At 38.2% G+C, this 10,603-nt stretch overlaps 2 protein-coding genes across 3 annotated transcripts; one reads left to right on the top strand and one right to left on the bottom strand.

The window, feature by feature from the left end:
• The first annotated feature begins 4,038 nt into the window (after positions 1–4,038).
• Positions 4,039–7,472, top strand: LOC113358022 (WRKY transcription factor 42-like). 2 transcript variants are annotated; one of them, XM_026601524.1, is made up of 5 exons: positions 4,046–4,868; positions 4,956–5,048; positions 5,155–5,325; positions 5,576–6,037; positions 6,370–7,472. In XM_026601524.1, the coding sequence occupies exons 1-5, from the start codon at positions 4,527–4,529 to the stop codon at positions 7,219–7,221; spliced, it is 1,920 nt and encodes a 639-aa protein (XP_026457309.1). In that variant the 5' UTR covers positions 4,046–4,526; the 3' UTR covers positions 7,222–7,472. The 2 variants fall into 2 exon arrangements, with proteins under 2 accessions (XP_026457310.1, XP_026457309.1); XM_026601525.1 differs by lacking the exon at positions 5,155–5,325 and having other exon boundaries at positions 4,039–4,868.
• A 187-nt stretch (positions 7,473–7,659) lies between these two features.
• Positions 7,660–9,276, bottom strand: LOC113358024 (probable transcription factor At3g04930). The gene has a single exon (XM_026601526.1). It carries the CDS (start codon positions 9,133–9,135, stop codon positions 7,957–7,959), a length of 1,179 nt encoding a protein of 392 aa, XP_026457311.1. The 5' UTR covers positions 9,136–9,276; the 3' UTR covers positions 7,660–7,956.
• Positions 9,277–10,603: the final 1,327 nt, after the last annotated feature.

Below are 10,603 nucleotides of genomic sequence, written 5' to 3'. Positions count from 1 at the left end.
CAGTCGGACCTTAGTGAAGCTTTGTGCAGGTTGCTTCAGCTAAGTCATTTAACTATGGAGAATGCATGAATGTAACTATGTTTTGGGTAGCATGGGAGGATTTCCCTTATTACAGTCTTTAAAAGCACTTTATGTTTTGGTTTATCTACATTGTAAAGATGTGTCACATTAATGTTATGTTAAAGAGCCAAATCAACAACATCATCTTATCCATAGTCTAATTGGTATGAAATCCGATGGAAAATACTCTCACGATTGGTTGGGCATGATGTAACTGCGATGTAACCTGAAGTAAAGGTAAAAATTGCAATGTCACATGATGTGAATGGTTTACATTTTTGCATAATCAATGGGTTACCGTTGAGCAGTTTCAGTTTACTTAATTTTCTTTCTTGGTTTGAGGTCATATCATTTCATTTTGCTTCTTATTTATGATACTATTGTTTTATGTTCTTTTTGGATCAGCAACACAGTAGGATTCTTATTTATTCTTATTGTAATAAATTATCAAATTAACAACATTGGGGGCAGAGTTATTGAAGTATTCTACAATGCTACATCTATTACAGGTGGTCCAAAACCAAACTTAGAAAATATTTCTATGGTGGAGCACAGTCGCAAAGGTAATTAGTATTCAATAATGTAAAGATAACCTCAAGGCATAGACTACTATCTGCGGTTGAATGCATAAAGCCATATATTACTGTCGACAATTTTGGTTCAAGTTGAGTGCATAAATACCGCTTGGGTTTAATGATGTTCTCAAGTGTTAGGATCAAAACGAAATAGAAGAAATATTTTTTTATCATGTTCATTCAGTTCCAAAGATTTTGTTAAATGTAAACTTACTACAATGATTGATCCAAAACTAAAAAAAAGGATAATTCTTAAAAGGATAATTCTTATCGAAGCAAATCCACTGGGTGTTTGGTCTGAGCATTTGCATTTTTGAAATAATTATTTGCAATTTCACTAAAATTGGACCAAAAGTAGAAGAAATTATTTACTCCATAGAGAAGGTATACAAAAACAAAATGCTTAACTAAGAATTAATCAATCCATTCAGAATTATGTAAAACATGTTTCTGGTTTTGATAGTCTCTAAAAGAGAAAGAAAATACATTTTTTTGTAAAAGATAAATAAACTACTATTTATTGGCGAGGTGAAACCATCCATAATCAGTGGACCAGACCAAAGACCCACCATCCATAAATTTACTAAGTTGTACCACCATTAACTGTTTTTTCTATTTTTTTTCTTCCATATTTGAAAACCTTGCACCCTACGTCTTGTTCTTCTTTGGGGAATTGGATTTGACCCATTGAAAAACTTACACCTTCACAAAATATTACGAAATAATGAAGCCGAGCCACACCAAATAAAAGAATTCCAAACAAAAAACCTCAAACGACGGGACGAGGCGAAGCCGAGACACATCAAATAACCGAGCCACACCAAATCAAAATGGTATAGCAACGGGGAGGGGTGAAGCTGAGCCACACCTAATCAAAATTGTATCGCGACGGGGAGGGGCGAAGCCGTGCAACATCAAATCAAAAACGCGGCGGGGCGAGGCGGGGCGAGGCCACACCTAATCAAAAATGTATCGCTACAGGTAGGGGCGAAGCCCCACAAGACCTAATTAAAAATACGCGACGGGGCGGGCGAGGCGAGGCGAGGCGAAGCCGAAGCCGAGCCACACCTAATCAAAAAGGCATCGCGACGGGCGGGGCGAAGCCGTGCAACACCAAATCAAAAATGCATCACGACGGGTAGAGACGAGGCGAAGCCGAAACCGAGCCATACCTAATCAAAAATGAATTGTGATGGGGCGGGCCAAAACCCCGACGACACCTAATAAAAATGCACGACGGGCGAGGCGAAGCCACATCACACCGGACACAAAATCTAGTATTTAACTAAAAATATAAAACATCTACCAAAATTTTTATTATGCATGTTACAATGTTAATAAAAGTACCATGAGTACCTAGTAAAATATTTGTTCCTTGTCGGAACAAATCTCATTGTTGTCATATGCCTAAGTTTTCTGTCATCCCATTTTTTTCTATTCTCTCTCATCACTTGTTAGCATCTTACCGTTGTTTCATCTGAGGAGATGTCCTTTGAAGTGCCAAAGAGAAAGCTCGGTTGGTATATGCGAGGGAAAAGAAGAAGAGAGAGGAGATGTCCAATATATTAAGATGAGGTCGGTTATATTACTGTGCAAATGGCTCGTCCCTTGGTCATCGGCTCAAAAAAAATAAAAATAACTAAATATTGGTCCTACTCTCAAAAACAAATATTCCCTAAATTTCCAAGTCTCCCAAAATCTCACCTCTTGAGGAGAGATTTCTACCATGCCTATTTTCATAAAAAAGTCTCCCCAAATCTCTAAAAATTACAAATCAATGACTTTTAATTCTCTTTCGAATAACATGGGTGTTAGAGTGACTCTTACGAAATCCTAATCCAATAACATGGAGTTTCAGAGAATTCAAATGACTTGAAAAAAGTCTTTAACAAATAACAAAAGACATTAGGAGACTCTCCAAAATTCTCTATGGACTAACAGTAGATTTGGAAACTCTCCGAAAGTCATTTAAAATCTTAATTACTCTTTGTGGATCCTTGTAAATATTCTGAAAGCCGTCAACACCTATTACCAAGATCGGGCAGTGCATAGTGTTTTCGTTATCCCATGCTGCTACCAGGATCGGGCTTTCCTTAGGCGATGCGCCTATGCTGCTATAATGACCGTGCTATAACCATCGTTGTCAAGTGCTCGGTGGATTACTCCAATCCTTTTAGCAAGGGTCCTTGTGCTCTGCTTGTACATAGTAGGGGGTTACTCTCAATCGATATGAGTCAATGATAACAATAAACACCAAAATTTTCTTTTTCATTTTTTCGTTTCGATGGAAATTTATTTCAATTTCTTGGTCCCTCCATATTTGTAAGACTAGCTAGCCAGTTGCTGCTTCTTGCCTATCAAAAACAAATTCTTTAGAATGGGTGTTTTTGGTTTTGACGAAAATAAACAAATGAACCTCTTAATTTCAACTCAGTCTCATTTTAAAATAGTTAGATAGTACGTACTTGTCAATATATCCAATGGGGTACATATGCACAAAAGGACATATACTGTACTGATAAACCAACACCTTATATCATTATCAACCGAAGACGTATGAAAAATATAATGACTAGTTGTATTTAAGAGGTGATCACCAATTAATATCCACCAGGAACGACTTCTTCTGTACAGAGACAGCATCACGTTATATGCATGGTATTGACACCAAGTGGTACAAGGATTTTGGTGTGGACAAAGCATTTTCTCGTTATCTATAGCTGTGCAATTAATGAACCTCTGATCTCCTGGCTGGACATCATGTCTCACTAAGTAACTGATCCTCTGCTCGTTCAAAATGTGCAGACGAGCGGAGCTAGCTCGTCCACGCCCTTGTACCCTCAAGTTTTTCCACCGAAGAGTTGCCTCGGCCAAAGGTGTATGTAGCTAGCTAGGGAATCCACTGGTGTCCTAGCTCACCTCGCGTGCACTGCCTATGCATGCATGTTGAGCTAGCAGCCAATCAGGATTTTTTAAATAGAATATATTCCCATTTAGCACCATATGTAGGTTTCAAAGCACTTCTCCCCCTCTGGCCCCCTCTATCCCCTCTTGGTTACAAAGACAGGTCTTCTTCTCCTATTCACTATTTCCCCCTCTGTATAGTCTATAGGATTTAGTCCATATTTCTTCGTTTGACATGGACACGTTCAATTCAATTGCGTGGGGAGAAGCCTACCATATCATATAGTTAGGCTATCTTTGTATTTCAAAGATGTGATTCCCACTCCTAACTCCATAAACCACCGTTTATGAATGAGCCGTGCCCGTCAATAATAGTGTTGACCAAATTACGACGCCCACGTGTGGGGTTTCTAGTAGATGCCCATGCCAGATTGTACAGGTCAAGAAGTAATGGATCGAGAAGAAGAATTAGGTCAAGGCTCAAAGCAACTGCCAAGTAATGGATGAACAAAGCCAAGATATGCTGCAGCCTTTGCCTTGATTTGCAAAACGAAACAAGGAATAAAGAAAATTTCACCAGCACACGCATATAGATAGGTAGTTAGTTAAGCTTTCTTCATCAGCTGATTGATGCCGCATTTCTCAAGTCATGACTGGCACTGCAAAATATAAGAGCCACGTTTGGTAATCATCACACTTACATAATCCTGACGCAACATTTTTTTTTCTTTTCTTCCTAGCTCCTATATTAACGGCAGGTCTTCATCGCCCTCTTGGTATTCCTCTCTATGAATAATTAAGTATAGTCTTTGTGAAGATTGCGTGTATGAGAAAGACTTTTCTTATATTGTCTGTCTTTCTTTCTAATTTCTACCAATAATAATGACTTCCCCTAAAAGATAAGAAAACTATAACAAATATAAAAACACAAAATTAAGAAGACAAGTTGAAGAAGAAAGACTAGCTCATCATCATCTTGAAAATCCCATGGGAACTCATGAACGTGATGATCTCAAGGAAATTACTACTACAACGCCAGAAATGTCAAACCCGGGAGGCGGAGAATTCAGGACACCACCTACTAATGGTGGCGACGACCATAATCATTCCAGTAATAAGCACACGGCTAATAAGAATCCATCATTATCAGTTGCTGATACCAGCAGCAACAAGATGAAAAACTTCTTTTCTTCGGATGAGCATCAGAAACATCGAGAGGTTGGAGGTCGAGAACGTGTCTCAGTTGACCTTTACAATCCTAAGCAGCACCAGGATCATATGAAGATCGAGTTAGCCAAAACCGAACCCACCACCACCAATATCAGTAGTGTAAGTATTTATCTATGTTTACCATTTCATTTTTGATTTCGTTTACAGATGACAGACACATCATAAGTGTGTTTTTATTTGATATAGACTGGATTAGTAAACACTAGTGGTGGAATGTTAATCGGATCGAAATTTGAAGAAGATAAACTAGTGGTGCAAGAAGAGAAACCCAAGATTCAAGTAAGTTCTCGTCACAAGCTATTAATGAGTTTAAAATATAGGGAGTATTTAGTTCTTAGTTCAGCAAGTGTTCCAATCCATTGATAATTCAACTAACTGGATGTAGTTGATGAGTGCAATGCGAGTAGAGCTGGAGAGATTGAAGAATGAAAATCAGATGCTGAAGAGCATGTTGGATCATGTCACCCACGATTATACTACCCTTCACTCTCAACTACTTCGCACGATGCAGTCCCAGAATAACAATCAACTGGATCATCATCATGACCTTCTACAGGTGTGTAACATTTCCAATTCGTAGAAAACCGACCAAATTGTATCAGACAAGTTAACTAGTTATCAACTGGAGCAAAATTGAATTGTGTGCAAAAAAAAAAAAGACATTCTGTAGATTGGTTCGAACTGGATTGCGCTGCTGTTATTGTCACATGCTATTGTTACTCCTAGTGATTTTCAATGTATTTTGAACTTCAAAAATTTTGGGCCGAAGAAAACTAATAACGTGCAAGCATATATTTGTCTAGCAGATCAATTGTGATCAGAGATACAACACCACGTCAAATTCAGCTTCAAGGAAGACATTGTCTGTCCGGCAGTTCATGGATCCTAATCCATCCAAGGGTGCGATACTGAATTTAGATATGAACGAGCCATCTCACTCTGAAGCTGCTGCTACAGATGATGATCATGAGATGACAACACAACAACCATCCACTTCCGTTACTAATTATATTGAAGCTGAGGAATCTGTATCCAAAGAATACCATCTTTTTTCTGAAGATGTTGCTGCCAACAGCAGAAAGCGACCTACCATGAAAGAAGAAACTGAGGACATCAATGACCAAGTCTACAGAAGTAACTTGAAGAACCAAAAATCAGCGCAATCGAAGAGCAGCGGCAGCAGTGTGGAAGAAGAAGTCCCTCCTGCTGCAGTTGCTGCTTGTAGGAAAGCGCGAGTCTCTGTCCGAGCACAATCTGAAGCACCTTTGGTAATAACTTTTACCTCACCCTACATCCTGTATGTAGTTCTCATCGGTACATTTTACAATCAATTTATTGTCAGTCAAATCACAGTTAACAAACACAACAACCCTGCCAGGAGGTGTAGCCACCACTCTCTTTTATTTAAATTAGCATGTCATGAACCTGCAGAGGATCATATAAATCATATGGAGCATAATAGTTAGTGAAAAAGCAAGTCCCAATGTTTGCCATGGTCTGAGCCAAAAACAAGTATCTCTGTCATCTAACTGCATCAACAAATGCACCAGTAAGATGGTGCTACTGGTCTACACACTAATGTCAAATTCTGTCTGAGCAGATAAGCGACGGATGTCAATGGCGAAAATATGGACAAAAGATGGCCAAGGGTAATCCTTGTCCACGTGCTTACTACCGGTGCACAATGGCTGTAGGATGCCCAGTGCGGAAGCAGGTGCAGAGATGTTCCGAGGACAAGACGGTTCTGATTACAACTTATGAAGGAAACCACAACCACCCTTTACCACCGCAAGCCACAGCAATGGCTCACACAACCACTGCAGCTGCTAACATGCTCCTCTCAGGTTCAACCATGAGCAACAACAGAGAACCAACTCTCTCAGCAAGTCTCTTCTCTTCACCATCAGCAGCTCCTATATTCCCTTACAACGCTAACATTGCAACTCTGTCAGCCTCTGCACCATTTCCCACCATCACCCTTGATTTGACCACCACCCCAAACGTCCACCACCAACACCACCACCAAACACCTCCTCCAGCCGATCCTAGACAATTCCAACGACAACCCTTGTTTCCACTACCTTTACAAGCTTACCCTCCACATTCTCAGTCGCTACTGCGGCCTCCCTATTTAGTTAATCCTCCTAATCCTCTAAGGGTTGCAAGTGCTATCCCATCAGCGCAATTAGCAACTCAGCAGCAGCAGGGAATGGTTGAAATGGTCACAGCAGCAATTACCTCGGATCCAAATTTCACGACAGCCTTAGCCGCGGCCATATCATCAATTATGGGTGCACCCATGCGCAATACTCATGAGCTAAACAACAGCAACAACAACAATAGTAATAACAAAAATAATTCATCAGCTTCAGAGGTAACCACTGTACAGCCTGCCTTACCAAATCATATGCATCCGCATACCAGCTGCCCCAATACTTTCAATCCTATGTAGACTATAAACTTGTATCGTATTAGTTATATGTAAATCAGTAAATGTGGTACCAGTATATTTCTAGATTCAAATTTATTGCTACATCATTTTTTTACAAGTATAAAAACATATCGTAGTTCAAAGAGCTTTCATTTGAAGGCTGAATGAGGTACAGATTATTTTAATACCTATGTATCATGTAATTAACTAAATTAAGGTATACATTTGTGTTTGGTTATCTTCAAATGCTTAAACTATATATGTTCTGTCCATTGCACAAGGAAGAGATGGAGCACTTACAAACTATACATTTAATTTTCCAAACACAATTACAAGGATTCAATCTTGGATCCAATAAACGCTGATAACGAAGTTACTCAACAACCAATTGTTCTGTTCCATCAGCAAAATTAAACTAGCTACACGGGAATTAACAACCATTGAATAGGTAAAACTAAGTAGGGGATATCAAAGATTTTATTGAAAGAGAATTAACAGAATCAAAATTTTATAGAATAACAATCAACGAAAACAAAGATATCAGTTTTTCCATCTACACGGGATTGAAAGAATTTGGATCAACCAATTAGAACCAACACTGAATTATATGAATTCATTCTTTTCTCAACTACTTAGAAGTTAAAGGTGCAATTGTATTATCAACCAATAATTGCAGACTAACCCACTTCCACCAAATTTACAAATAAAACAGAAAAACTTACTAGTAAAAGAAGAAGAAGAAGATCCCGCATTTGATCAAACATCCACTTTCTCTATCCCCGTCGATTTCAAATCCTCCAATGCAGACTTAATCTGTTCTTGAACCAATTCCACCCTCTTCGAATAAACCTCCAATTCCAAAATCTGTTGTTTCCTCCACTTCTCATCAATCACCTCATCCTTACCAGCAGCCCCCAAAGGATTCAAACCCATACCATTAAACCCCAAGAATCCCGCATTAGACTGCCCATTCATCACACAGTTTATCAATTCCTTAAACAAAGGAGTAAGACAACTCTTAACTGTTTCCTCAATCACACTCCCAGAATTTGACTCCATGTCCTTACTCCCACATGTTTTCATCAATTCTTCGTCCGCAGGTCTTTTCACACCCCTCTTGCGCAGCAGAGTACTACTCACTCCCCCCATCACCCCCCTCGGAATCTTGTCATCATTTCCATTAACACAAACATTGGGTTTAATCTCCGCATTACCAGTAGTTTCGTTGTTGTTGTTGTTATTATTGTTATTATCATCTTCCATTATAACTAGTGTCTCGTCAACAATGTTAGAACAATTATGACTACCACTCCAAATCTTCCTCGAAATCTCAAAAGTAGTTTGATCATGTGGTGTCTTAAAATTAAAATCCTTACCTGAATTAACTCTGGCAACAACATTTCGGTACTTCTTTTTCAATCTTCTCAGTTTCTCAACTAATTGACTCTTATTAAAATCAAGATTCAATCGATTCTTAATGTGATCATAAAACGGACCTGTCTCGTGATGATAGGATGAATTCAGGGTTCCACGCTGAGTATTGAAATCTAAAAAACCTTGTAGTAATCCAATCTCATCTTCATCTGTCCACAGCCTCTGAAATAGCTTCCTCGATTCATCACCTGAAGAAGTCGATATTATTGATTTTGCCGTCCCAGTTCCCATCGCCGCCGTGATAGGTGTTTGTTGTGGTTGTGGTGGTGGTGGTGGTGGAGTCTGGTAAGATGTGCCGTTTAGTGGTGGTGCAGAAGCAATGGGAGTAGCGATTGTTGCCTCGAGATTCGAAATCGTGAGATCCTCTGATTCTCCATCTTCTTCAGGTTCCTCATCTTCGTCATCTCCGTCTTCTCCGATTTGTTCGGGTTCCTGTTCTTCTGGTTGTCGTTGTGGTTCTTCATCCTTAATGATTAGATCTTCTTCCTTAATGGAAGACATTCTTTTTGAGGTTTTTGATCTGAAAAAAGCGAAAGATTTTGTAATAAAATATAAGTTAGTTTTTTGTTTTTGGATTTGGGTTCGAGCGGAAGTTTTTTGAGTTTTTAGGGTTCGGACTCACATAGGAAGGAGGCTCAATCTATGGTTCTGGTCTTTGTTTATATACATGGCTAAGGCTGAAGTTTGGGAGATGATTTAGATTTTTGAGGGACAATCTCGACCGTTGATTTCAATGCCAAAGACTAAGTTGTGGTTTTTAATACATGGGTAAGACTAAGTTGTGTACCACACGACTTAAATAACCTAAAAAATATGCTTACTCTTTGGACCTGGTGTATCGGATCTTCAACCAAGGTCAATCAAACATGTCCTTATTAGGGTGGGTGCAGACTACAGACCAGGCATACCAATCAGATTATACCGGAGCCACTTCCCAGCTATCGTATCACTTTTTCCTCCCTGTTTTTATACTCCTGCATGTTAACATTTTATTGGAGCCCGATTTTATGCACAATATTCGATGAATGTCTAGGTGACCTTTCAATGTCATCATTCACTTAATTAGTCGTGATCATCGTTCGTTTTTATTTTATTTTTGAAAGAATGAGGAGCATGAAAGCTTCGGACTTCATTATTAAGAAAATATAATTATATAATATTTAATTACATCCATGAATGGAAATATATGATTAGTACAATAATTTGGAGACGGAAAAAATAAAAAATAAAAATATGCACCAAATATATGTAAATCATCGGGGGAATTGAAATGTTGTAATGGTTCATCACCATTTTGCTGGATACACTCCAAGAAAATATGATGCTTCCATAAAAGAAGTAATATACCCAAATTTAACATCAGATTTTATAATCACGTCTGTAGATGGTCGTTAGAAAGATTTGAACGAAATCGAAACCCTTCAAGGAGGTATGAGAAAGCGTAATGGCACAAACTTGCCATACGTATCAGAAATAAAAACATACTACAATATAGCTACAATGCAATTTGTTTTATTTAAGTACATATATTACATAGATAATTCTACCCGGATCTTAAACTAAATTAAAATCCGGGCAGGAATAAAAAGATGGTTGAGAAATTCAATGGAGAAGATGAAGATAACTAATAATGGATGAAGATAACTATTATGGGAATGAGATAACTGTTAAGATAAAGATATTAGTATTAGTTACGTATTGAGGGACGAAATTCTTAACATGCAATATAGTCAGTCGTCCACTAGTCAAATTGACGCTCTTTTAAGGGGTGTGCACAAAATTGATTTGGTCTCATTTTGTGCAAATTTTTAGTACGCAATCACGTGATATCTCTTTTATCATTAATTCAATATTAGTAAGTAACTAATGAGATAAGAGATTCTTATAACACGTAAGAGTCAATCGTTATCTACTTAATCAATAAACTTAAAATAAAATGTCATATTAGTATTTCTTTTCTTTTTTAAAC

Source organism: Papaver somniferum, chromosome 3 (assembly GCF_003573695.1).
Source record: "Papaver somniferum cultivar HN1 chromosome 3, ASM357369v1, whole genome shotgun sequence".
Lineage (NCBI taxonomy): Eukaryota > Viridiplantae > Streptophyta > Magnoliopsida > Ranunculales > Papaveraceae > Papaver > Papaver somniferum.
Note: the sequence above shows the minus strand (reverse complement) of the source record. Positions and strands in the feature narration are given on the sequence as shown.